We start from the raw sequence: 26,855 nt of genomic DNA, 5'->3' as shown, positions 1-26,855 counted from the left end.
GAATGTCAAGATGACACATCAACCAAAGCATGACAATTTTGGAGATACAGAGATTTAACTCTGAAGTCATCTTCAAATAAACCCACACTGCCTTAGCAATGTTTTGCACTTCAAGAGTCTACACAGTAAACTTTTCTGTCACCACTCATGCCAACCTGTAGCTAGGTTCACACCTCACTCACTCCTGAGGGCTGGATCCAGACTTACTTAGAGCAGACCCACTGAAGTCAATGGGACAAAAGTTACTCATGGCTAACTTAAGCCTCATTAATTTCAGTGGGTCTGCTCTGAGAATCACCAAATCTGGATCCAACCCTGTATCCCAAATGCGTCTCTTCCAGCTTCTGGCAAGCCAATTCTACAAGTTATTTATGCAGGTTGTTTTATTAAAAATTCCCCAATCCACAGCAAGCAATATCTTTATTAGGACCAATCAAAATGTCACAAAATTGTAGTAAACTTTTGAATTCTCCAGAACTTTTCATTGGGCAAGATGTCACCCCCAAGAAAGGGACGGGGAGCCAAAACCAACAGAAAAGTTCTAATTATTGTACTTTTTGTTTTTTTCCCTTGCCCCTCCCCTTTGTGTAACATCTTGCCAAATGCTATTTATCAGTTAATGACAGATGTGAAATATGACCCACCTATTTCTATCAGTGATCTGTGCTTGCATCATCCGAAGCTTTGCTGGAGGAATGTATGCACCCCCAGTGCGGGTAAGAATTGGATCCAAATCCTCTTTCTTCTTCTTTGAAGGGGGTTCATCATGAGAAAGAGAGCTCTGTGTTGTTGCTCTCTCTGCACTTCTTCTGTTGGGTGAAGGGGACTTTCTGTACTTTCTCCAGTCAGACTCCCTTTCTCTTTCCTGTCTCTCTCTCCTGCTCAAGAAAAGAAAATGACACTTATTACAAGATTTATTAAGCACAGAAAAAGTTGCCAATCATCAATGTAAGCATGAAGTATGTTACTCATTTTTAAGCGCAAGTAAAAAAAGAAAGAACAAAAACAACCAACTCCTATATGAATGAGTTATTTATTTTTGGCAGCACTTGACATTCACCTTGATGCTGGGTATCTGTCTCCATAATGTCCCTTTTCTGAATGTTTTCGGTCAGATCTGCTATGATCTGAGTTACCTTTGCTTTTTGGTGACCGAGATCTTCTACGCTCCACGTACCTATGTCAAGATTGAGAGCAACATTTTGTTAGTAACTACTTTTAAATATAAAGCTCATTCACACCTCATGGTATTTGTTGGCCCTGGTGGATGTTTAGTTGGCCTCCAACAGGGACCGAGCCTTTAGCGTAGGTGGCCCTGCCCTGTGGAACTCCCTACCAATAGAGGTTTGGAAGGAACCATCTCGTCTTTCTTTCAAGAGTCTCCTGAAAATTGAACTTTTAAAACAGGCCTTTTAATATGTTGCAATGCTGCCATGATATACTTTTTAGAAAACTGTGACTTATAAATATTTTAATAAAGAAATAAACAAACTTTGGGAGCTATGCTTTGATGCCAAATCTCTAAATAAATAAATAAATAAATAAACTTTCATCAAATACATATGCTGTATTTGTATATTCCATCTTTTCTAAACTTCTTTGTTCTGTAGAACAATCTGAAAATGAGGGCAGTGTCTAGCTGTGGTACAAAAGCCATTGGAGAAAGACTGACCATAACAGAGGGCTTTTAGCGTTCAAACACTGGAGCTTCTGTGTATCTTCTTAAGTCACCCCTTGGTTCCTCAACCTGGTCTTAAGTGCCCTCAAAGCCCAATCCTGCCATTCAATCCAGCCCTTCCCACTCAAGCCTTGTAAGAAAGAAAAAAAATCCAAACTTTGCATCAGCCAGATGTAAATTCAGCAAGCCTATCTAATTTTATTAACAAGAACTTTACCTAGGATGAAGAGAAAATGATGTCCACAAACGGATGGACATACATAACAGATCTACTGCATTAAGCTGGACACTTTCTCTGTGCTTTCTTTTTTTAAAAAAATAGAAATTGATTTAAATGGGTGCATGTGAAGCCTGGATAGAGAATATTATTTATTTATTTATTTATTAAATTTATTAGTCGCCCATCTGGCTGGCAATCCAGCCACTCTGGGCAACGTACAAAATTAAAACATATAGTTACATTAAAATATTAAAATCTCAACCAATAATAAAACCTAACACATGATGGGAGCTGTAAGCCAACAGTGTCTGGAGACCACCCGTGCACTATATATATATATCCTGTAGCCACTGTTTTTTCATGCCACAGAATAAATGCCTAACTGGACGATAAACATATCTCCTCCTCCCGCAGATGCGTAAACATCACAGTACAAGCTGTGGCTCAGTGAGGAGGAGCTGTGCATGGACACAGCTTTTTACACATAGATCCTGCTAAAGCGCACATGCGTAAGGCTATTCCGGGGGGGGGGGAGTTGGGAAGAGAGAGAAAAGACTCCCAACATCTACTGTCTGAGTTTGCAACTGCTCTGCTGCTGTCATCTCTTAACACTTGCTGTGAAGGCATTGCTCCTCCCTCTCTCCCACAAGGTGACTGGTGTTGATCATCTGGTCAGCAGGAAAGGTCTCTGTGTATGTTGCAACAAGAGATGCAGCCCACTTCTGCTGCTCTCATGGTTCCTAAGACAGTGTGACAGGAGGGAGGTCCTATATAGGCAACATACAATTGACTTTCTACAAATTATTTGCCTGTTGAGGTAGCAATTTTAAGTTTTTACTAGTTAAAACAGAACACATTTGATACTCATTCCCAAAAGAGTCCACTGACCAAATATTGCTATCGTTTTATGAAGGCCACAACTCTTCTAATAAATGAAAATACCCCAATATGTTGCAGTTTATACTGAATGTTAACTACATAGCTAATCATAAAAATAGTTTCTACCTGTCTTCTGGAGAGGAACTTCTTTGGCGAGGACTGTAAGCTTCCTTTCTTTCATAACTAGAACCAGACTTTAAATGCAAAGATAGTACACATAAAATTAGATATTTCAAGAAAAAAAGATACCAGTCAGGATGCAAATAACAATATTTTACATAGTTATAAGTGCATTTCTAAACTATCAATTCATTAAAAAAATCATAGCAGTGTACAATAAAACCATGAGAATACAGTAAAATTATAAAATACGGAACAACTAACACTGAATCAAATTAATTTTCTAAAAATGCTTGGCAAAAAAAACACATTTTAGGTGGGCAATGAAATCTCAACATTCTAGTGCCCATCTGATGTCAATGGGAACAGTGTCCCAAAGTGCTGGTGCCACTGCACTAAAAACCTTAATTTGCATATAAACTAAACAAATATATATGCAACTTCTGTATACCGAACAAAGCTTTTCCATATTCAACATCCTAATACAGTAGGGCCCCGCTTATCGGCGCTTCGCATTCTGGCGTTCCACTAATGCGGCGGCAGGAAATTCCCCATTTTAAAGCCGTTTTTGCAATTTTGCGGCATTTTTGTGCGACGCACCCCATTATAATCAATGGGGTTTCGCTTTACGGCAGGGGCCTGGTCTCTAACCTGCCGTATAAGCGGGGCCCTACTGTAAATCTGCTCTTGACAACTGGGGGATGCTCTGGAGGAAGATGTGAAGGCTGCCAAAGGATTTCAGCTAGAAAAGAAAACTGGCAGTTCCTGCCATTGTGAGACAGATGCACTTTCCACTCACATACAGAGCTGTCTGGATTCTAGCCACTACGTTAAAACATGTGGTGGTACGCAGGACACATTGTTTCCAGTTTCTGCAAAACATCTATGGACAGTATCCAACACAGTAGTTCTGTTAGCGAAAGGATTTCTGTTTGTGCCATGAAACTTCTCCTTCCTCTCCTCTCCCTATACCCGCCCCCAAACTGCTCTGCAGAGTGGAGGAACCCCAAGAACAGATTTTGGGGATGCATGGGTACCAGCCTATTTTTCCCCACACTCAGGTATTGACAATATCTGAAATCAACTGTATTCTCACAATTCACCAAGTCCCAAACAGAAAGGGCAGTATCCACTGCTGTCCACCTGTTGACAAAAGGAAACCTTCAATGGAACAGGGGATGGAGGCAATTTTTTGTGATTTCCCCTTCTCCCCTGCACCTGGATACCCCCTTGAGGATTTTAACTGTTCTCCACAAAATATCTTTTCATATTATACACACAAAATGCCATGTTTGTATTCTGCAAAGTGACAAAGGTCTGGGCCCAACCATGTGACTCCTTTGCAGAGAAAATACTTAATGGTTGGATTTTTGTTCCTATGCTGCATCCCTTCATTGGCCCAGACAGCTTCACACAGGACCATTTACATACAGAGGAATATGCTAGTGTAGGTGAAAACATTCACACCATTAAGTGTGAAAGTAGAATGTGTATTGGCTACATATACATGTGGCTCTTTTGGGGGGAAAGAGCCACAGCTCAGTAGCACCAGGCTCAGTGGCAGAACACATGCTTTGCAGGCGAAAGGTCCCAGGTTCAATCCCTGACATCTATGTAGGGCTGGAATAACTGCCAGTCAGCACAAACAATGCTTTACTAAATGTTCTGACTTGGTTCATGGCAGTTTCCTGGGTGATATAGGGAGGAGTTATTATCACTAAGAGAGAAAGTGTGGTGTAGTGGCTAGAGTGTTGGACTACAACCTGGGAGACTAGGGTTCAATCCCCACACAGCCATGAAGCTCACTGGGTGACCTTGGGCCAGTCACCACCTCTCAGCCTCAGAAGAAGGCAATGGTAAGCCACCTCTGAATACCGCTTACCATGAAAACCCTATTCATAGGGTCGCCATAAGTCCGAATCAACTTGAAGGCAGTCATTTTTTTATTATCACCATGCAGACTAAGAGATGGGGGCTCCCTGAGAGTGTCAGGCCTGAGAATCCCCAAAATCCTGGAGCCAGCACAGAATATTTATTTAAAAATACTTACATTCATCTGTGCTACTCCACTCTTCATTTTTTCCTTAATCCACTTCAAGCTCTGAATTACTAATATCAATGTACAGAAATAAATCTGGGGATATGTTGCTAGTCTTCCAACAAAAATAGCTCATCTATAAAGAAAAAAAAAACAAGACTTTCTGAAATTGCTTTTTGAAAAAGAAAATTTTGAAAATAAAGCAGCCACAACAAGCTAATATTTCTATTAACAAAAATGAAACAACCTGCTTTATATGGCTACTGAATTTGGTTAGTGTCTTTTTTAAATCTAGCATTATCACTTAGCAAAGTTTTCTCAGATGATGTGTATCTTCTAAACAATTATTCTGGGTAACTAACCTACAGGAAATTATGACAACAGAGATTATTCCACTAGTCACCCCCATTATTACATGCTACCTGAGTAGAATGAGAATGACTGGAATGGGACATGCTTGGCCACATGTTAACACACAGAGCACAAAGCCATATCAACTATTCTTATCAGTACATATAGATTTGGAAGATGCAAATTTTCAGAATCCAGAATCAGAATCGTAACTACTGCCTCCCAAGACACTACCATTTTAAAAATTTTATGATATTTCAAAGAAAATATTGTTAAAAGTCACCACCACGAAAAACTACATCAAGAAAACATCAGGACAAATCAAGAAAGGTGGCTCATCGTTCAATATTATTATTTGATGTATATACCTCTTACATATTATAATGGCTTATAAGCAGTTTATAAGCACAAAATCGATAAGATCCATGCATAATTAAAATACACAATAAAACAATTCCATCAAAACATTAAAAATGCCCATATTTAAAATATACAACAAAAGAAGCCTATTAAAAACCACAACAATTAAACACTTAAAAAAGCATATCACTCTCCAATTTCCTTGGTAACAAACTCCCTCCCTAGCAAGCAGTCACTCATCATTTTAGCGGAACATTTCTTATTTAGATCACTAATGTGTATGCCATGTCCCACACAAGTTATTTCAGACACACACAAACAGCAAAAAAGTCTCCCCTAAATTTAGATATTTTGCCACAATAATTATGCCTAACAGTTATGAGTCCCAAGGCTGCCCCAGGCTTCCTTTTGGAATTCAGGATCTGGGGACCAAGTGGAAAGAGGACAGAAAGAATGCCTGAACACTGCAGATGAGATCATTAAAAGTCTCTGCCAAAAAAATACTGTTTTTTACTGCCACAACAAGACTCTTAGAGCTAACTCTAAGATGAGGTATGCACTGAACTAAAGTTGTATTTATTTGGTCCATTTATAAGCCACCTTTCCATACAAGAGGCCTAAGACAACATAAAAGTCTGAAATAACCCCACTGCAGAAAGTGCTGCACTGCTTGCCAATTCGCTACTGGGCCAAGTTCAAGTTACTTGTGTTAATTCACAAAGCCCTAAACAATTTGAGCCCTATGTACCTTAAGGACCGCCTGATTCCCTTATGCTCCATTTCAGTCACTGAGATCTTCTGATGGGACATTTTGCGTGGTTTCCCACGCCCCTGCGGTTTGGTTTGCCTCCATCAGGAACCGAGCCTTTAGTGTGGCAGGCCCTGCCCTGTAGAATTCCTTACCAACAGAGGTTCAACAAAAACCATCCTTCTTTTCTTTCAGGTGTCTCCTGAAAACCAAAGTTTTAAACTGGCTTTTTAACATGACCGCCCCCCCAAACTAATACAGTACAGTAGGGCCCCACTTCTTGGCGCCCCGCTTTTTGGCATTCCGCTAATGCGGTGCCAGCGGGGCAATCAGCTGGAGGGGGAGCTAGAGCTTCCCGACTGCGCCCAAGGAGGGGAAGATCAGCTGTAGCGTGCTACAGCTGATCTTTTCCTCTTCTGGCGCGATCAGACTTCCACTCGAGCTGATCGCGCCCGAGGAGGGGAAGATCTGATCTTCTCCTCCTCGGGTGCGATCAGTGGGTTAGGTTCCAGACCTCCGCGCTACAGCTGATCTGCTTTTGGGCAGTTTCCGCTTTTGGACGGGGGTCTGGAACCTAACCTGCCATATGAGTAGGGCCCTACTGTATTACGGATGCTTTTATTATCGTTTTTAAGTATATTTTTATCATTTTCATATTTTATGCCTTTGTATGTTGTAGGCCTCCTATGAATAATAAATAGCAAGTACAATAAAATATAAAACAATGAAATTGTTTGTGTTGTGTATATAACTTTTGCAAAATAACAGAAGCAGCCATTAAGAACAGTCATTAAACTCAGCAAAGTGATCAAAACAAAGTTAGCAAGCATGGGTTTCCTGTGGCTGGTGGAGCAGGGTAGGTGGGATACTGACTCTTGGGAAGCCATTCTCCAGTGAATGATGCTTTTGTTGCTGGCCCAGCTTTTGCTGAAGGTCTCTCTTTATAACCAACCGCTGTATCCCCCCCCCCCAAAGCAACTTACAGTTCATTCTCAGCTAGTACGCAGAACTGGCAGGGGGGGGCTGTATGTCCGGGATAGGGGCAAGCCTGTAGCCCTCAGACTTCCAGATGTTGGCAGGCTACAACTCCCATCACCCCTGATCAGGGCTGATCGGAATTGAGAGTCCAGCAGTCTAGAAGCCCACAGAAGAGGGGAAAATGGGGGAGGCAGGGAACACAAGAAAGAGGGAGGCGCTACGAAAACAATTTATTGAGCCAGGGATAAAGGAGACAAGACAGGCAGGTAGCACCTACTCACAGGACCAGAATCCAGCCTCGTTGGGCAGGAGGCCTGGCCCAATTTCCCGGCCATGTTCCTGTGTATACACGTGTTGCAAAGATCAAGCAAGCCCGCAAATTCCAAGTGCTTTCCACCACCTTCAACTGGAGAGGCCACCGCCTGGAGTCGAAGGGAGGAGAAAGCACCCTCATATTACAACATCAAACAGGAAGGCCAAAGGAGCAGCAGCTGCGCTCCTCTCCAGGCGACCAAGAAGACCGCCCCCCCCCGCAGGAGAAATCGAATGGGAGGGGGAAAAGGAGTAGACCCAAAGATTCGAAATAGAAGTCCGACTCCCTCCTGTTCCGTTCCCTTTCTAACTCACCTCCCGAGTTCCGCCATAGCATGCGCCCATATACGGCTACGACGCCACTTCCGCTACTTCGCGCCCCAATCCGAGATGAGACTTCCGGAAAGATGTGTGCCGTCCGGCTATCCTTTTTCTTCTAAAGATTATTAATTTCCTTCGAGTCCTGTTCTCAAACAAGCGAACGTTTAATCAGAGCGCCGTGTTTCTCAGGAAATGTTCCCACTCTGCGCGGTAGCCGTCGGGAGAGAGGGGAGAGCGCCCTCTGACGTCATCAAAAACGGCGGCTAATGGTGATAAGGGTTGTGCTTGATTCTTAACAAACTACATTTCCCGGCGTTCCTTGCCGCCAAAATAGACCACGTTTCCCAGCGTTCCTTGGGTTGTTACCCACGAAGTGACTAAATAGCCAGTTCCTCTTCTTCCAGGCATTTTAGCATGTGTTTTTAAATTTGTATATTTGTTTTTAATGTTTTAAATTGTTGTAAACCGCTCAGTGAGGTTCGGCTATGGGGCGGTATACAAATGTAATAAATAATAATAATAAATCCAGACCTGTACAGCAGGGGTAAGCAGAGATTGGTTACCTATGACAGTAAAGCCTTGTACAAGTGCGGAATAAGGTTGCTGAGGGTGTTTTTTTTTCTTGGCAGGACTCGGGATTTTTCTTAACATTTTATGACACTAAAATCTATTAATGATTTTTTTAAAAAAACAGCAATGCAGGGATGCATAGCTTAGCCTGTTGAATTTCTGCCTTAACACGACTTTTAAATACACGGAAGCTATGGCCAAAACAAAATAGCACACACATAATACTGCAGCAAGCAGTGCACGCAGCTCACGGAGCAATCCAAATGGTAAGGAGCCGGCGAAGAAGGAACCGGTGGAAAGCTCCGCGGCATCCACTTACCATCTGGGAGCCGCTAGCCTGGCTGAGCACCACCTCCATCGAAGAGCCGGCGCCCACAAAAGGTCTACCAGAGAGTAAGCCACCGTTGTAATTTTTTTATTGCGTCAGCCTATTACCGGCGGAATTATTGTGGGGATCGGGACCTGGGAGAGTGCTCCGAGGGGGGCTTGGAAGTCGCGGAAACCCCCCCGTGGCTCCTCCCCGCCACGCCCCCGGAACACCCCATTTTTGAGGTTTCCACAAGTTCTCTGTTCGCAGGGTCCTGGCGGCACCCTCACGTAGGACTTCTGCTGGCAGAGCCCGGCATCGCAAGGAGCCTGCCCACTCAGCCAGAGGTCTGCTGCATCCAGCTCCACCCAGCCTAGGAGAAACTGAGTTGGATTGTGCGGTTAGACAGATTTATGATTAATAATAAAATACATAAACGAATGCCTGAGGGCTGTTGCCTCCAACTATGTTTTTCTTATATGGCACACAACTGAATTCTATATTTCCTGACGTTCCTCTTGCCCTTTTTTGTTCATTATGCTATCTTTTCTACAACACTTTGCTATGTGCCACTATTTCTCAAACTTTACAAAACTTAAAATTTTATTGGACATGAAACTGGTTGTGGAGGTATAATTCCAGAACAAAACACCTAACCCTGCTTGGGACAGCTTCCTTTTAAGAATTCAAAGCTTTGTTGTAAATCATTGCTAAAGTACCCAAGAAAGTGATATTCTCCTAGAAGTTCACCTCTTGATTCCAGTCCAGCTCTGCCATCAGTTCCTGGATCTTTGTCTCCTTCAGTTTCAGTGGTTAACCATCTCTGCATCTTCAACTGTTTTCTCATCCATTCCTGGATGATCCATTCCTGGATGATCCATTCCAGCACTCCAGTTGTAAACATTACAGGAAAATCTGTTTCCTTGACACCTGTGGACTTGCTTCTAAGGAATGTTAGGCTAAACCATGAGCTTTAAAATGCTGAAATAACTGGCTTCAGGAGTACACTCCATTAATTAGCATAAATCTTGACCATTGGAAATTAAACATCATGGTCATTGAATAGTTAATAGTTCCCTAAATATTTTTGAGTGGAAAATGACTAAATGGCTCTCTCTCTCTTTAAAAAAAATCCATGTTTTCAAACATTTAAATGGCAAGCAAAATAGTTGACTGTATTCAACCAGTGTGCTTCAGAGGTTGATTATTGGGCTTGGAAGATCTCAGACTCGATATGTTAATTGGGAAATTCCCTGTTGATTTAAATTGGATGTATTTCAAGGTAAATGTATGCAGTGCAATCCTATGCATGTTTATGCAGAAGTCGCCAACCTTTATGGGCACATCTGGAATTTTAAAAGAGTGCTGTGGGAGCTATCCCCTCTTTCTCCTTCCCCAGATTACTCCCCCCCTCCCGTGGGTCTGTCTCCCCTCCAACACTATCAAATTAAAGCTTACATGAGTAGACTGCACAGTAAAAATCACAGATCTGGTGCTTCCTACCACCACAAAAACATTGATCCAAATCATGGATCTTCATGATTTTTATACAGGATGGCAAGCCACCAGCAAATTACAGAATATGTCTGTAGACATAGAGACAACTTACAGCTTGATGGTGGTTTTGAGGGGATTCCTTGTAAAAATTATTCATAAGGATCTGTGCTACAGGTGCGTGTTTTTGTGTCATGGCAGTGCTGGAAAGCACCAGATCTATGACTTTATGGCTAATAGAGACAAATGTGATCTGTGATTTGGTGGTGGTGGGGGAAACCTATGACAAAACTGTAATTTCAAGGGGATCTATTGGATTTGATGTTTGTGTGTGTACATGTGTACTTTCTCACCAGCACCCCTTATTATCTCTTTCCCCTGACGTCTATGGACTGCAATTCCTCCCCCAGTCACTCCTATTTCTCTCCCATCAGTTGCTTCATTATTCCAACTTCATCATAGGATAGGAAGCTACCTTATACTGAGTCAAACCTTTTGTCCATCTAGCTCAGCATTGTCTACGCTGACTGACAGTGGCTGTCCAGGGTTTCAGACAAGATTCTCTCCTAGTCCTTCCTGGAGATGCCAAGGATTGAACATGGGACCTTCTATGTGCAAGGCAGATGCTCTGTTACTGAGCTACAGCCCTTCCCCAGCTATATGGATATTTCAAGAGGGGAGGAAAGGTAACCACCTTCACTGGGGGGAGGGAGTGCCTTCAAGTTGATCCCGACTTATGGTGACCCTATGAATAGGGTTTTCATGGTAGGCGGTATTCAGAGGGGGTTTACCATTGCCTTCCTCTGAGGCAGTGACTGGCCCAGTGAGCTTCATGGCTGTGTGGGAATTCAAACCCTGGTCTCCCAGGTCATAGTCCAACACCTTAACCACTACACCACACTGGCTCTCAACTACCTTCACTACCTTGTGTCAAAAGGGAGCAATGAATGTGTGGTTTGTAGGTACCAGAGAAAGTCCTCAAGGGTGCCCACCGACATCACATTGGCAACCCCAAACTTAAAAGTAAGACCCCTTGCATTCAATAGGGCTTACTCCCATTTAAAGATTGCACTGTTAGGAAGGACAGCAACCTCAGAGTTTTGCTCTCCTATTTGTGAAATTGGAATAGCAGAAATCTTCCTACCTCACAGAGATGTTGTACAACACTGGGCTGTAGAAATGTTTAAAAGTAAAGTTAGTCGATGTTACAACTTCTGTCTTTGCTTTTGCTCTTTACAGACACACACACACACACACACACACACGTAATTGTGATTAACAAAACAGAGGTTTTTATTGTAATACCAAAGCGCTTCAGCTTCTGCCTTCATCAGCTGCTAACATACAAATGTTGTTACCAAGGTGGCAGTTATAGAGCTTTGAGGATGGAATACTCAGAGGAACTTCCTTTGCACAAGCTAAGTAGTGCTGGTACTGTCCTCCAGGTTCAGGCCATGTGGTGCCAATGTGTTTAGAGAGTATATCCAAAAGTTCTCCCATTTAGTCAATGCTGCTGGATCTGTTGGCATCTCTATAGCTGTTACAGAAAAGTCCAACAGGCTGTGACCCTCAATGTTGAAATGTTTTGCAACTGGTTACTCCACTTTTTTTTGTTAAGATTGCCGATTTGTGGTTTCTGAAGCATGTGTGTAGGCCAGTTGTGGTTTTTCCTACGTACTGGATATGACATCCTGGTCTTTTGCATTCAATGACATAAATTATATTGCAGGACCTGCAATGTTCTGTTTGATGTACAGTAGGGATCCACTTTTCGGCACCCCGCTTTTTGGCATTCCGCTAATACGGTGTCCAATAAGGGCGTTGGGCGCCATTTTTGATTCAGTTTGGAGTTTGTGGTGGTGGTGGTTTCTATCCCTCTCGCCCCCAGGGGGGGCAAGGTGGGCAAGGTCAAGACCCCTTAACACGCTCTGTGCCTGTGTTCCTGGGGAAATCGGTGGGAAAGCTGCAGCCTGCTGCAGTCCTTTCTCTCCTTTCCTGCCTAAATAGAGGAGTACCTTCCCGCCTCTGAGAAAGAGCACCGATGGCGGGGAAAAAAACATCTCCCCATAGGCCTGGGATGGGTGGGCTGTGGCTGGTGCAGTGAGGCCGTCCCCACTGGGTGTCAGTGGCCCAGACTCACACACACGTGGTAGCAGAAAAAGAAGCTTCCCCAGGAGCAGGGGGCGGGCATGGCTGACAAGGCGGGAAAACAACACACACGCCCCATGAGGGGCCAAGGACAGTTTCTGGCACCTCACCGGGTGCTCGACGCCTGAGGCAATCTGTCCAATTGACTCACTCCTACCACTGCTACGAGGCGACCGGGGCGGGGGGGGGGCTGGCACAGTTCCCGGCTATCCCCCCATCGAAGACCAAGAGCTGTGGTGATAAAGGGGATGGCTGGTGCGATGGCACTGTGAAGCCTCGTGCCTTCTTCAAATTGTCCTTCCGTTGGCAGGTAAAGACTTTTCTCTTCCTACAGGCTTTGGGACCTGAAGGTCTTAAGGACAGGGCTTGAAGTGGGTGCTGTACTGTCATTGTTTTACCTGCATGGCTATTTAAACTGAGTTTGCAGTATTTTAAATGTTGTTAAATGGTTTTAATATTTCAATAGTTTAATTATATTTTAATGCAGATTATTGTATGTTCTTAGTTATGTGTACTTTTTCTCTGGAAGCCGCCTTGAGTTCTAGTTTGGAAAAAGGGCGGGGTATAAATAAAGATGATAATAATAATAATAATAATAATAATAGCTGTGTGTCACCGCTGCCAGCTGAGATGTCAGCACCATGCCTAGGCAACAGAGGAGCCTGGGACGCCTCTCAGCTACCTCCCGCCTGATCACCGTTCTTACCTTCTCCACTGAGGAACTGTTGTCTGCCGCCACTGGGGAGCAAAGGAGGGGCCAGGGACAACTCCCGGCTACCTCCTGAGGTAAAGGTGATCTCTGAATAGCAAGAGAGGGGCCTGTCAGTAAGCAAAGGCTATGTTCTGCTTTACGGCGATTTTCGCTTTTCAGTGGGGGTCTGGAAGCTAACTCACTGTATTAGTGGGGCCCTAATGTAATATGTCCTGCCTGTCCTAGTGCTTGTAAAAGTAGCTGTCTCCCTGAGGTACACACAGGTGATACAGCATTTGGAGTGACAAGGATGAGACCCTGGATTGGTGATAGGTGGCTTAAGCACAGCTCTCACTAACAGTCTGCGCAAATTAGGAGGCTGGCGAAATGCTACAAGAGGAGGCCTGCTGATGGCTCTAGCAAGATGTTCAGAGTTTGCCAGCAATGGGTAGCTTTCCCTGGTTGCTCGGTGATAGGAGATGCTGGATGGAAATCCACCACAAATGGAATCCGTTGCCCTCTGCTCTTTGACACCTCAGTATGAAGGAGGAGGTTTTCTCTGGACAGAACGGAGGCTCAGTGGATGTTGCAATCGATATGTGGAGGATATCCTCTCGGAAGAAGATGTTCTTTAAGTTCACTGATCCTTCTCTGGTATTTATCTTCAATGTTGCAAATAAGTTTGATTCTCAGAGCTAAGCTATACGCAATGTTTTTCTTTATATGCATAGGATGGCAGGATTTTCAGTTTAAATAGGTGTGGGCATCACTGGGTTTGCTGTAGAGATCAGTGGCTATTTTGTTGTTTTCAGTGGTGAGAAGGACATCAAGAAAAGGGATGTGCAGATTGTCATTTGTACTATTAAATGTAAACTTAATGGATGGATAGGGTTGACGTAATTTTTAAATTGTTCTAAACTCTCTTTGCCATTTGTCCACACCATAAAGATGTCATCAATGTATCGCCAGTAATCCAGTTTACCCATAAAGAGATTCGCATATGATGGAGCCATGAGATCCCAAAGCTGTTGTAGTTGCAGGCAGTGTTCTCCATTGAATGTAAAGTTGTTGCAAGTCAGGACTAGTGCAGCTAAAGTTGAGATAACCTCTGCTGGAGGATTGTTCATATTCCTGGTGTTAAGGAACTCATTTAAAGCCTGAATTCCATCATTATATGGTATATTGGTGTAAAGAGATGTGACATCTAAAGTAGCTAGTATAGTATTGTTGTGGAATTGATACTGCTTGTTTAAAGACTCAATTTTAAGCGAGAAGTCCTTGGTGTCTTTGATATATGATTAGAGGTTTTGCACCATGTTTTGTAAATTTAAGTCAGTGTACAGAGAAATCCTTTCAGCAGCTCTGTTGTTACCTGAGACAATTGGGCGACCAGGATTGTTGGCTTTGTGGATTTTAGGCAGCATGTAAAACCTTCCAGGGGTGGGATTTGGATTAACAAGGAGATCAGCAGTCTCCTTTTTAAGAAGTTTCCTACTTATAATAATATATATATTTCAAGTAAAAAAGCTAAAAGTTTGTCATCTTAACATTTTGCAACCAGACTGCTGGTCTGTCCCAAATCGCATCTGAAAAGCAACAGGAATATAAAAGTATGATAGTAAAACAATGATAACTGTATGTCCTTTCAGGGAGTTATTTTTCACACAACACTTGTCTTTGGTGAATATGCTGGAGTTGCTAGTTCATTTGAAGGCAGTGAGATGTTGATGAAATTACCCCAATTCAATAGCCTCAGAAGTACTAACTGTTTTAAAACCTATCACACAGGAGGAAATGTAACACATACGTCCTTGGATGCTATAGCTATAACCCATTTTGCTGAGTAAGCGGCAAGCACTTTCACTGCAGGAATGCTATCCCTTGCATTTTCTTTCTGAAAAGTGAGACCAAAGATGCTGTGGGTAGATACAATAACCATCTATAGAGATATGGTTTAGAGAGAGGAAAGATTTGTTTGCAAAATTCTTTTGCTGCAGCAGATGGCCTAAAATGTGCATTTCCTTATATTCCTATGTCCTAATATCATTTTACCAGTACAAGCACTATTCACTTTACTGAGGTCAGCACCAGCAAAATGTTTTCCAGCACCTAGAAGTGTACAGGTCTTGCTTAACCACATATTTTAATAAGCTCTGGGTTTGTTTGTTTTTAAACCTACACGAGCTTTTCTGCTAGTCATGCCTTCTGACCTTTCAAGCATAAAGTGAGAATCACAGCCCAAACCCCTAACATTCTTAATTGCTGAAGGCCCTATTCTTTCTGCTGTATGTTGGATTCTTTTCTTCTGTAAAAACCTGGCCTCCATTGATGTAAAAGCCAAAAGGGTGTTTCTTCATTGGTCTAAAGGAATACTAGAAAAATGTAATTATTCCACAGTACATCATCATTAGCGAAAATATATATCTCAGCCACAGCAGTATGTGAAATGACAAGCTGTGCACCATAAGATACCATGTACGCACATTGAGAGTAGGGATGGTGAACCTGTGGCTCTCCACATGTTGTTGGATTCATAAGCTCCTATCAACATGGCCAATGGTCAGAGACTATGGGAGCCATAGTCCAACTCTGGAGGACTACAAGTTCCCCATCTCCAGTTCAGATGTAGGTGTTCTAGAGACAAGGTGTATGCGCCCATTTCTTAGTATGGGGGCTTCCATCTACTACGTGTCTATGTTCCAATCAGCTGTATAGTTCTTTGCAACAAAATTTAAATTTTTCATCTCATGTTACTAACATCTATACTACTATGTTGCTTCTTTATAACATTGCTATCTGCTGTCAAAGCTTCTATGGAGTGAGTAGGTTATTAATTTTATGTCCTATTTAAATCATGTTGTATTAAGTTTGATCCTACCACCTGATACTCTGTCATGTCAAATCAAATGTACTGACAGGACATAATGTTACTCAGCATAGACAGATGTTTTTGGAACAGATTAAAATAACATTCTGTAACATCAAATGTAAGAGAGCCAGTGTGGTGTAGTGGTTAAGGTGTTGGACTAACACCTGGGAGACCAGGGTTCGAATCCCCACACAGCCATGAAGCACACTGGGTGACCTTGGGCCAATCACTGCCTCTCAGCCTCAGAGAAAGGCAATGGTAAACCCCCTCTGAATACCGCTCACCATGAAAACCCTATTCATAGGGTCACCATAAGTCGCAATCTACTTGAAGGCAGTCCATTTCCATATCCAGCATCAAATGTAACATTCTGCTACTTTGTTTCTCAGTACTGTATTTAACTGTGATGCTTTAACCAAAATTGTTTGAAATAAATTTGAAATGCACCTAAATGACTTTGCTTGTCCTTCATGAAATATCAGGTCACTCCCATGGGCTTGTGGAACTGCAGTTAGATGGTTGATGGCCTAGTTTTGAAATGGTGCCCTGGAATTAAAACAATTCTTTATCTTCAGTCCTTTGAGTCATTTAATCCCAGTGTTTCGGACCTTTCTTTCTGCTGATTTTATACCAGAGTAGTTCTGCTGACTTACCAGAGTAATGCCCTTACCCCTGATTTATGATGATGTAACTCAAGGCAGAACTGACTTGTGCATTTTTAAAAGGAAGAGAGCGCTTCTGTGTAATTTTAAAATAGCTTTGGGTGGCTGAATAACATCTCTTGTAGCAGGAAGCAGGGAGGTTACAGCACCACATCTATAAAATGGGAAATCACATATGCCACAGGGGCAGTTACAGAGAATGTGATAAAGACTGTAAATGGATAAACAAGTATCCGTAATTCTGTATAAAGGGTTCACTCTTGTTGAATTAAATGGGAGCTTATGAGCAAGCAGGGATGACACATAAGGATCTTAAGACCAGTTCCAGGGCATGGTCTGAAGACATATGAGGCCACCACCTTGCTGAAGCTAAGCAAGTTTGGATCTGATCAGTGTCTGGAGGGAAGACTGTCTGAGAACCACGCCTTGGTTTTTGTGATGAAAGACAGGTGGGATATAAATGTGAGAAATAAGTAAATAAAACAAGGGTCCCATGTGATGGTGTAAAAATACCACTGGTCACTCTGCCAAAGACTATTGATTTTGATGCTTCAGCACCCATGGGTGGTGTTGTACTGGGTGCTTATATAAGGAGCTTGGTGCAAGCAGCAATAAACCCCTTTGCAGCAGCAACGTAAGAAGCATTGGGACAATCCAGGCTTTTCTGTTCCAGAACAGCAGCACACCTTTGTTTTGGGTGAATACTATCTATCAGGCTTTTAGGGTATTCTGTTAGCCAAATTTGTTTTAACCAACTACAGGATGTTATTTTTAAATAGAGCCAATGTAGCTTGGTGAGTGGAGACGTGGATTCGAACCCAGGAGGCAACAGTTCATGTGAACAAATAGTATAACCAAGAACAAACCTTGATTTCAGTTCATGGTTAGTGAGGAGAGAGCTTAATCACATGCCCTGGTTTGTTTGTTTGTTTGTTTGTTTACAATAATTTTTATTCAAATTTTCATAAAACATACAAAACAAAATCATAAAACATTCAAAGACAAAAAACAAAACAAAACAAAATGATTAAACAAAAAAAATAAAATGTTGACTTCCCATTTCTTGCAGATCAAATCAGTTATAGGTCTACAATATATAACAATCCTGTCTCTTAAATTATATTATAAAATCACTTTCCTCCAGTAGTTATCTTAATTAATCATCAAATCTCATAAACATTACTTTATTCTTTCCACAAAAAGTCAAAGAGAGGTTTCAATTCTTTAAGAAATATATCTATCAATTTTTCTCCTAATAAACATGTCGATTAATACATCTCGTTAATAATAATAATAATCTTATTGTCATAACCATAGTCCAAATAAACATATTGATTAATCCATCTCATCAAAATCTGTTAGGTCCAATAATTTCAATAGCCATTATTCCATTATCCATATTAATTCCATCTTCCATCTTCAATAGTCCTGTTAAGTCCAGTAATTTCAGTGTCCAATCTTCCATTATCAGTATTCCATAATAATCTTGCTGTCATAACCATAGTCATATAATAAGAGTCTGATGGGAATTTCCTCTATCCCAAATATTTTCTTGCCATCAATTCTGAATAAGTTGCTGAAATATTGTTGTAAAGTCATATCTCTGTTCTTCTTTTTTACAAAATGCACTGGCTCATCTCTTGAGAGTTTTTCCATTGTCACATGGCTGCAGTTAATTCCATAGATTTTCTCTATATCAAGCTCCATCACGTCATTCCAGTCCAGAAGATTATCCAAGCCATTGATAACTTTATCTCTAATATCTTCATTAATTTCTTCAGAGATAACGTTAAATTCCAAACAGTAGATTTTATTTCTAATATCCATAAACTCCAGATCTTTTTCCAATTCCACATTTGTTCCAATCTCCAGGGCTTGTATCTTCCCTTTATTTTTTCTTTTCTCATCTCTGATCTCATTCTCCTCTCTCACAGGATCCCCTATTTCTTTAAGCTCCTGCGTCATTTTGCTCAGTTCAATTTTCAGCTCCTTACTGCCCTGTCGCAGGGTTTGTTTCGTTATCTCAATCTCATCCATTATTTTCTGAAACATAATTACTTCCAGATTCTCAGCCACTTTCTTGATTGCCATTTTTAAAACCACGAAAACAAAACAAAACAAAAATAAAGAAGAACCACTTCTTATTTCAGCAACAATTGGGTTAATATTCCAGGCTTGATGACATCACAGTATAAACAGAGCAGCCTGCCTTATCTCTCTATGTTCAAGAATACAAAACAAATTTAGTTCCCACCATCAAAACAGTTAGTGGCGTCGTGAAGAAGCAGATTCGTCAAAATAAAATAGACCAAAAAGAGAATAGTCCCAGACAATATAATGTTCCTCGGAATAGAAATCCCTCTTCTGTTTATATCTTTAGAATGCACTTCCAGGACAGCTTTTTGCAATAGAAACAGAGATAAGCTGTTAATTTCGTGAATAACAGAGAAGAGTTATAGCTCACCCAGAAGTTCTTTAAAGCTGATTCATTTGACAAATCTCTTTTTGCTGCAACAATTTAAACCAAGTAAAAAAAAGAATAGAAAGAAGGGTGCTTGCCTGTTAGTCCGTTTTCTCTTTGAAGAAAAGATAAACGTGTCGCATTAATCAGATAGAGCTTGTTCGGAAGTCCGTCCGGCATTGCTGGCTGGACCTTTTCTCATAAATTAATGAAATCCAGTCCTCCCAACAAAAACAGGCTTTTGAGGTTGATCTCTACGTTTCTCCCTGCCCGGGAGAAATTTCATCAGTCAAAAAAAAAATGTTCTGACTGATTTATATCTGAATAAGCTTCTTCTGAGGCGGGAGCCCGTCTCAAAAGCAGGCACAAGCGAAGTCACCCTTCCCGGAAGTCCACCAAGACTTCCATTTTTTGAAGGAAGACTTTTTGCCTCTAAGAGCTTCCTTGACTTTGCTCGTTAACCATGCTGGCATCTTCTTGGCCCTTGGTACCTTTTCTGATCTGTGGTATGCACTCCAGTTGAGCTTCTAATATAGTGTTTTTAAACAACTTCCAAGCATTTTCGAGTGATGTGACCCTCTGGACTTTGTTTTTCAGCTTTCTTTTTACCAATCCCCTCATTTTTGTGAAGTTTCCTCTTTTGAAGTCAAATGTGACCGTGTTGGATTTTCTTGGCAATTGGCCAGTTACATGTATGTTTAATTTAATAGCACTGTGGTCACTGCTTCCAATCGGTTCAACAACACTTACATCTCGCACCAGGTCCCGGTCCCCACTGAGGATTAAGTCCAGGGTTGCCATCCCTCTGGTCGGTTCCATGACCAACTGGTCTAGGGAATAGTCATTTAGAATATCTAGAAACTTTGCTTCTTTGTCGTGACTGGAACACATATGCAGCCAGTCTATGTCCGGGTAGTTGAAGTCACCCATTACTACCACATTTCCTAGTTTGGATGCTTCCTCAATTTCATATCTCATCTCAAGGTCTCCCTGAGCATTTTGATCAGGGGGACGATAGATCGTTCCCAGTATTAAGTCCCTCCTGGGGCATGGTATCACCACCCACAACGATTCTGTGGAGGAGTCTGCCTCTTTTGGGGTTTCGAGCTTGCTGGATTCAATGCCTTCTTTCACGTATAGAGCGACTCCGCCACCAATACGTCCTTCCCTGTCCTTCCGATATAGTTTATATTCAGGGATAACCGTATCCCACTGGTTTTCTCCATTCCACCAGGTCTCGGTTATGCTCACTATATCAATGCTCTCCTCTAAGACCAAGCACTCCAGTTCTCCCATCTTGGTTCGGAGGCTCCTAGCATTAGCGTACAGGCACTTGTAAGCAGTGTCTCTCTTCAAGTGTCTTTGGCACTTGTGGTTAGGCCTGTGGTAATTTTGCTCTTCTGAATTTATATCCTGTGCCCCTGCTCTCACAATGCCTACTTCTAGGCCTACCCCTTTTAAAATTTCATCATTTCTTTGGTTTTTATCCCAGGGGGGAGGTTTATTCCGAACCGGACCTTTCTCAGCTCCCGTCGGGTTTCCCCCCTCAGTCAGTTTAAAAGCTGCTCTGCCACCTTTTTAATTTTAAGTGCCAGCAGTCTGGTTCCATTCTGGTTCAAGTGGAGCCCGTCCCTTTTGTACAGGCCCGGCTCTTATTGGTTTATTATCCTGAATTAGGAATGGGGGAGAAATTTAATTCAGTTTGCACTTAAAGACGCACTTATCTAACTTGCACTTTCTGAAACAATATGTGACCCAGCCCAAAACATGGCCCTCCTTTGAAATTCACACTTCTCCAAATATCGCAATGCAGTCTTCCAGACAATTAATGTGTACAAAAATGCATAGGCAACCTGAATTTGCCAGAATATGATTGAATCCCATCTTACAATAGCAACAGCCTAGAAGCACCCTAGTTCTTTTGTGTTGATTGTTTATTCCTCAGGAGTTGAAATTTTACAAACATTTTATGAACACCACAGCAACTCCAGGTAATGCCTTGGGAGGACACATGGCAAATCCTTTTTCTTTTTTTTACCTCAGATTTTGTCCTCAAGTTTCTTGACCTTTTGACTTACGAACTGGCAAAATGACTTACTCTCATTGTATGAACCTATATGCTCCTGCTTTTCATATTTTATTTATTTATTTATTATTTGATTTATATCCCGCCCTTCCTCCCAGTAGGAGCCCAGGGTGACATCTCATACATTGCCATGACTATAGTAATGGGGAATTTTTTATATCCACACATATATAATCATAGATATTAAGGAGATATATGTTTTATGATCATAGGAAATTAAGCATAGGCCTGAAGGCCTGTTGAGAACAGGCTCACAGAGAATCCTAAAATCTATAGAGCAAGCAGGCAAAGTAAACTTAGTTTGAACTCTTGTGTTCTTGCCAAATCGGCCAGTGCATGACTGACATATATTAATTGGTCTTTTGTTCTAATTCAAGCAAGCATTTAAACTGGTAAGCAGTGATTGATATGATATTGGTTTTAATCCAGGAACATGATTTCTTGTGTAGAGCAAGAACTCCATCTAGGGGGAAATTATGAAACGTATTAGAAGTTATAATGAGACAGTGTGATTTTATAATGATTTTAAAATAATCCAGTGTGTTATATTATAATTCAGCATTAGAAAGTGTGTTTTTCATGGTAAAAAAGGAGTAAAGGTAGCTTGTCTTTTCCATTTTCTCTGAGACTGAGAAACAGGAGCTGGATTTGGAATTTCCCAGTGTATTTCTTAACTAAGTGAACTTCCAACTCCTTAATTATAATCTTTCCTCTACAGTTAAGTATTTTACAGTTAGAAATGAGATTTCTGAAAAAGTACAAGGACATAAGAATCCCTATGGCAAAGGAATAGAATTGGGGGTGCTCATACATTCCCAAACACCCTAAGTTGAGGCAAACTTAAGTCAAGGAACCTGTTCAAATATCTCCAAGCGTACCTGTGTCAGCGTGCCCTGGTTTGGATGATACCCTAAGCCAAACTTTGGCTTAACTCAGTGTAGCACAGCAGCAAAAAAGACCAGAAAAGGGAGGAAACAAAGAAAACAACCTGTTTGGAAGCCCACATAACTGTGCAATCTCAGTATGCCAAGGTTTGGCTTTGAGCAGTGCTTCCCAACCTTTATGAGTATGGGACCCCCTTTGTAAGCTCAAAAAATTTCATGACCCACCTCTGCTAATTGTAATTTTAGTCTGTAAATTGAAAAAAATGGTGCGTGGCAAAATCACATCTCCAAATATCCCTTTCCATTAAAAGCTCCCTGCAGACAGGGAGGTGTTGTTTTCTTAATGCAAAGATCCAATCAAATTGGTATCCCCCTCCCACGCAGTCTGAAGATGTACAGTCCTGTCTCCCAACACCAGTGGGTTACAGTGTTGGACTAAGATCCAGGTTCAAATCCCCACCCAGCCATGAAGCCCACTGGGTGACCTTGGACCAGACTCAGTCTCTCAGCCTGACCTGCCTCACAGGGTCTGTATAAGGATAAAATGGAAAGGGGGGGGGACCGTGTGCATCACCTCACTTTGAGCAACTTGGAGGAAAGTTGGGATATAAATGCAATAATAAATAAATAAATGCATTTCAGCTGCAGTATGTGGACCTCAGCCTCAGCCACCCTGCTGACTTTTTTAAAAATCATCATCATCATTGAGAAGCAGCAGCAATGTGGTCATGGTGGGGATGCTAGACTGTGAAGACAAAAGGGTGGATAGATTGAGGAGGGGGGTTAGTGCTTTTAGGCCTTGGGATGATCATCAGAACTGATGACTTGGTTAGCATGCACTTGGGGAATAAGAGCGGAGCAGAAGACAGATCAGCACACCATACACATAAGCACACCTGCTCCTGCGAGCATTTGGAGCCGTGCATGCATTTGGGCATGTGGAAGGGGAGAAGCCCTCAGCTGCCACAGCATCTTGGAGAGAGAGACTGGGGGGCAGAGTGTAGGTGGAAGAAAGGGGGGACACTGGCACACACACTTAGCTTCAGAGTTGGGGGGTGGGCAAGTCCCAAGCTTCCTCACTGCTCCTTGGCTTTGGGCTGAAGGCAAGATCTGGACAGCCTCACAAATAAGAATAATTTTTTTAAGGAGATGGCAGCGAAGCAGGAGTCAAGAAAAGCAGGCAGGGGGAAAGCAGCCTTTCCTTGCAGTCTTGCTTCTTTTGCTTCACGAAAAGCCTCTTGTTATGAGCAAGGGCGTTGTCATCAGCGAGGAGACGGGTGTATGAGGAGACAGGAGTCAGCGATAGTAATCCCCTCTTCTTCCTGGTAGCTCCACCCTCAGCCTCCTTTGACATCTGACAGCCTGAGGGAGCTCCATTTGATCCACAGTCTGGAGCTTCCTCATCCTTGGGAATAACCTTGGCCTGCCTAAGAATATTTGCCCAAGCTATCTGCTTGTATTTCCCTTGAACTAAAGGAAGCACATCCAAATCTGAACACAAATGTATTGCCTCAGAAATATTGTTTCCCCTCACCTTTATATTTCAGTTGTCAAAACATTTGTAGCTCCAAGCTGTCAAGTAAATGACCAATACAGGTAGAATACCTTAAGGACTGCCTGAGCCCTTATATCCCAGCTTGATCACTGAGGTCATCCGGAGGAATGCTGTTAGTTGTCCCCTGCTTTACAGAGGCCTCAACTAGAAATTGAGCATTTTGTGTCAGGGGTCCCATGCTGAGGAACACTCTTCCAGCAGAGATTGTTTTTGACTTTCAGGTGTCTCTTGAAGGCGTTTTTATGACCACAAGCCTTTGCAACTGTTTATTTCTTTATATTAGCTCTTATATTTTATTATAAGGTAGAAATATCTTAAATAAAATGAGAACCTTAACTAGAGGGTCAGGTGAAGTTAAGAAACTACAAATGGTTAACTACCTTTACTTGGTGCTTTCAGATCTTTCCCATGGTGCAATACTCCCCTGTTTACAGACAGGAAATGCTGAGAACGCTCAGAGCACTCCAACATTACTCTGCAAGAAAGCTGTATTTTTCTTGCCTCACATCCACAAACAGGGCCGGTTCTAAAGGGTGGCCAGGTGGGGCACTGGCCCGACGGCCCCTGGAGCTACAGGGACCCCCTCAGCCACCCCTCTGCTCCCCTTCTGTGATCTGTGGGCCCCCCACATCCCCCCACGCCCCCCCACCTACCTGTCTGCTGTCTTTTACCATTGCCCTTAACGAAGATGGCGGCTGCGGTTTCCCTAAGGTACTGAAGCCCCTGCTGCCATCTTAGTTGATGGCAGAGATGAGCGCGTGTAGCATGCACGTGTGCCATCAACAAAGATAGTGGCGGAGGCGTCATCCCCGTAGGGAAACTGCGGCCGCCATCTTCGTTAAGGGCAATGGTAAAAGACAGCTGACAGGTAGGTGGGGGGTGTGGGGGGGCATGCGTGCACACACACACCCACGCTGGGGCCCAGGGCAAGCTGATGCCCAAGGGCCCTGGCATTCCTCTAGCCGGCCCCTCACAAATACAGAGACATAGGGCCATCAGTGAAGCAAGCTCATTTCCCAAGGAGAACTTACTGTATGGGAGATAAAACATACAGTGTTGGCAGGCATCCATCCAATATCAGAGAGAGAAGGAACAAACATTCACATGCAAAGAACCCACAAGAACAGAAAAATTGCCCTGCTGCCTAAGCAACCCAAAAGTTAATGGTCCAGGATCTTGTACTGAGACTGTTCATAAATCTTTCATTAGTAAACTTGTGGTAGTTTATATGGGCTTTCAGTGTTTTTTGATCCAGGCACTGATGATTTAGCCAATGGGAAGGAAGTGCAGGTAGCCATATTTAACTTTACCATGATTTTTCTAGAAAGCAAATCTTCATTTGCAAGTAAGGGACCAAGCAGTGGCAGAATGAGGTTTAAAATAATAGAGATGGAAGAGATCTTGGGGGTCATCCAGTCAGGGCCTAGGGTTGCCAGGTTCAATCCCTGAGAATGATCCTGTATCTTTAGGAGAAGAAAAAATCAGCCAAGTGCAGGTGTTCTTGCAACCCTGTAATAGGAAAAACCACAAGGTGGAATTCTCCTTCCCCCCTGCACAATTTTTAAAGATACAAAAGACCTCTTGGTTGCCAATCTCAGGGATTGAACCTGGCAACCCTATCAGGGCCAGATCTACAATATAGGATGCAACAACAGCATACTTGATAGAAAGCTGCCCAGCCTCTGCTTAAATGCCTCCAGCCAAGGGAAACTCTCCTCCTTAGCTAGCCCAAGGAAAAGTCTTACTAGGTCAGGTACAGCCAAAATGTCTTATCTTGCAGAAAAGGGCAATCAAAATAATCAAAGAGTTACAGTACTTTCCCAACACAGAAAAGCTAAAGTGTCTGGGGCTTTTTAGTTCACAGAAGGATGACTAAGAAGGGAACATGACAGACAGAGGTTTATAAAATTATACATAGTGTAGAGCATAGTGTAGGGGCCAAATCCAGCCCTCAAAGCTTTTTCATCTGGCCCTTAGGACTCTCCCCAGCCTACACTCCCTCCCCAGCCACACCTCTCCCCAGCTTTCCTTCACACACTTCTTGAGTGTTTTTGCCTGGCTAGAACATATTCTGGAATAATGAGGACAGAGAGTGTGTGTAGAAATTAGCTTAGTATCCAAAGAGGGAATTTACATTTGTCGCTCCACCACTACTGTCACATGGTCCCTTTATGAGAATGCAGCGTTGGGCTGGAAAAGGTTCACTAACCCCAGTGTAGAGAACATGGATAGTGATTCCACACACCTGTTTCCCTCTCTCATAACTATATCTTTATTTATTTGATTGATATCGTGCCCTTTCTCCCAGTAGGAGCCCAGGACAGCAATAGAACTTCAGAGTAATCCAATGAAACTGTTTAGCAGGAAATTCAGGGCAGACAAAAGAAAGCACTTCTTCATACAATGAATAATTAATGCATGTGGTTTTAAAAGGATCAAACAAATTCAAGGAATATGTAGGTTCTATTAACGGCAACGAGACACAATAGCAAAATGGAACCTCCAGATTCAGAAGCATACCAGTTGCTGGGAATGGGGGAGCTCTTACATTCAGTCACTGCTTGTGGGCTTCCCAGATGCACCTGGCTGTCCACTTTGATCTGACCCAGCAGGGCTGCTTCTTACGTTCACTGAATTACTTCTAACAGAAGCAGTTTGTGGCATCACAAGGAACTCTACCAAGCGTCCATCCTGTTCTCTGATGGAACCTTAGTGGCTGTGTGCCACCTTCCATATTAAATGCCAGCTTTTTTGTCACCTTTATCCCTGATGAGGCTTCTGTCCCCTTAACACTTCATAACTGAAAACAACTTGAAATTAAGTCATCGTACTTTCCTTGGAATGGAGATGCAGTATGAGAAAAGCTTTGCCTGTTGGCTTTCTGACATCTTGCCCTGCCAGGAAAAGGTGGTCATCTGACCCTGCTCCTCATGAACCAGATGTTTGCAAAGCAGGCTCACATATGAGTCATGTCTGCTTCCTGCCTGCATTTTGATTCAGTTTTCAGAGAGTCTGCTGTATAGCCTGGTAACCTCCAGAAAGCAAAGCCTTATGGAGAATAATGCTATCAACGGCTACTAGTAACTAAGGACTATATATATAGCCGTATATCAGAGGGAGAAC

General features: G+C 42.5%; 1 protein-coding gene across 2 annotated transcripts in view; it reads right to left on the bottom strand.

The window, feature by feature from the left end:
• Positions 1–8,525, bottom strand: part of CWC22 (CWC22 spliceosome associated protein homolog) — a 44,436-nt gene extending 35,911 nt beyond the window's left edge. The window contains exons 1-6 of one of the 2 annotated variants that reach the window (XM_061608300.1): positions 8,000–8,525; positions 7,654–7,794; positions 4,948–5,071; positions 2,904–2,971; positions 1,061–1,177; positions 645–878 (exon numbers count right to left, since the gene is read on the bottom strand). In XM_061608300.1, coding sequence (XP_061464284.1) covers positions 645–878; positions 1,061–1,177; positions 2,904–2,971; positions 4,948–4,974 — 446 coding nt within the window. In that variant the 5' untranslated portion in view covers positions 4,975–5,071; positions 7,654–7,794; positions 8,000–8,525. The remainder of the gene's footprint in view (positions 1–644; positions 879–1,060; positions 1,178–2,903; positions 2,972–4,947; positions 5,072–7,653; positions 7,795–7,999) is intronic. The other variant, XM_061608299.1, reaches the window with a different exon arrangement.
• Positions 8,526–26,855: the final 18,330 nt, after the last annotated feature.

Source organism: Rhineura floridana, chromosome 2 (genome assembly GCF_030035675.1).
Source record: "Rhineura floridana isolate rRhiFlo1 chromosome 2, rRhiFlo1.hap2, whole genome shotgun sequence".
Taxonomy (NCBI): Eukaryota; Metazoa; Chordata; class Lepidosauria; order Squamata; family Rhineuridae; genus Rhineura; species Rhineura floridana.
The sequence above is the reverse complement of the archived record's forward strand: the minus strand, read 5'-3'. Positions and strand labels throughout refer to the sequence as shown.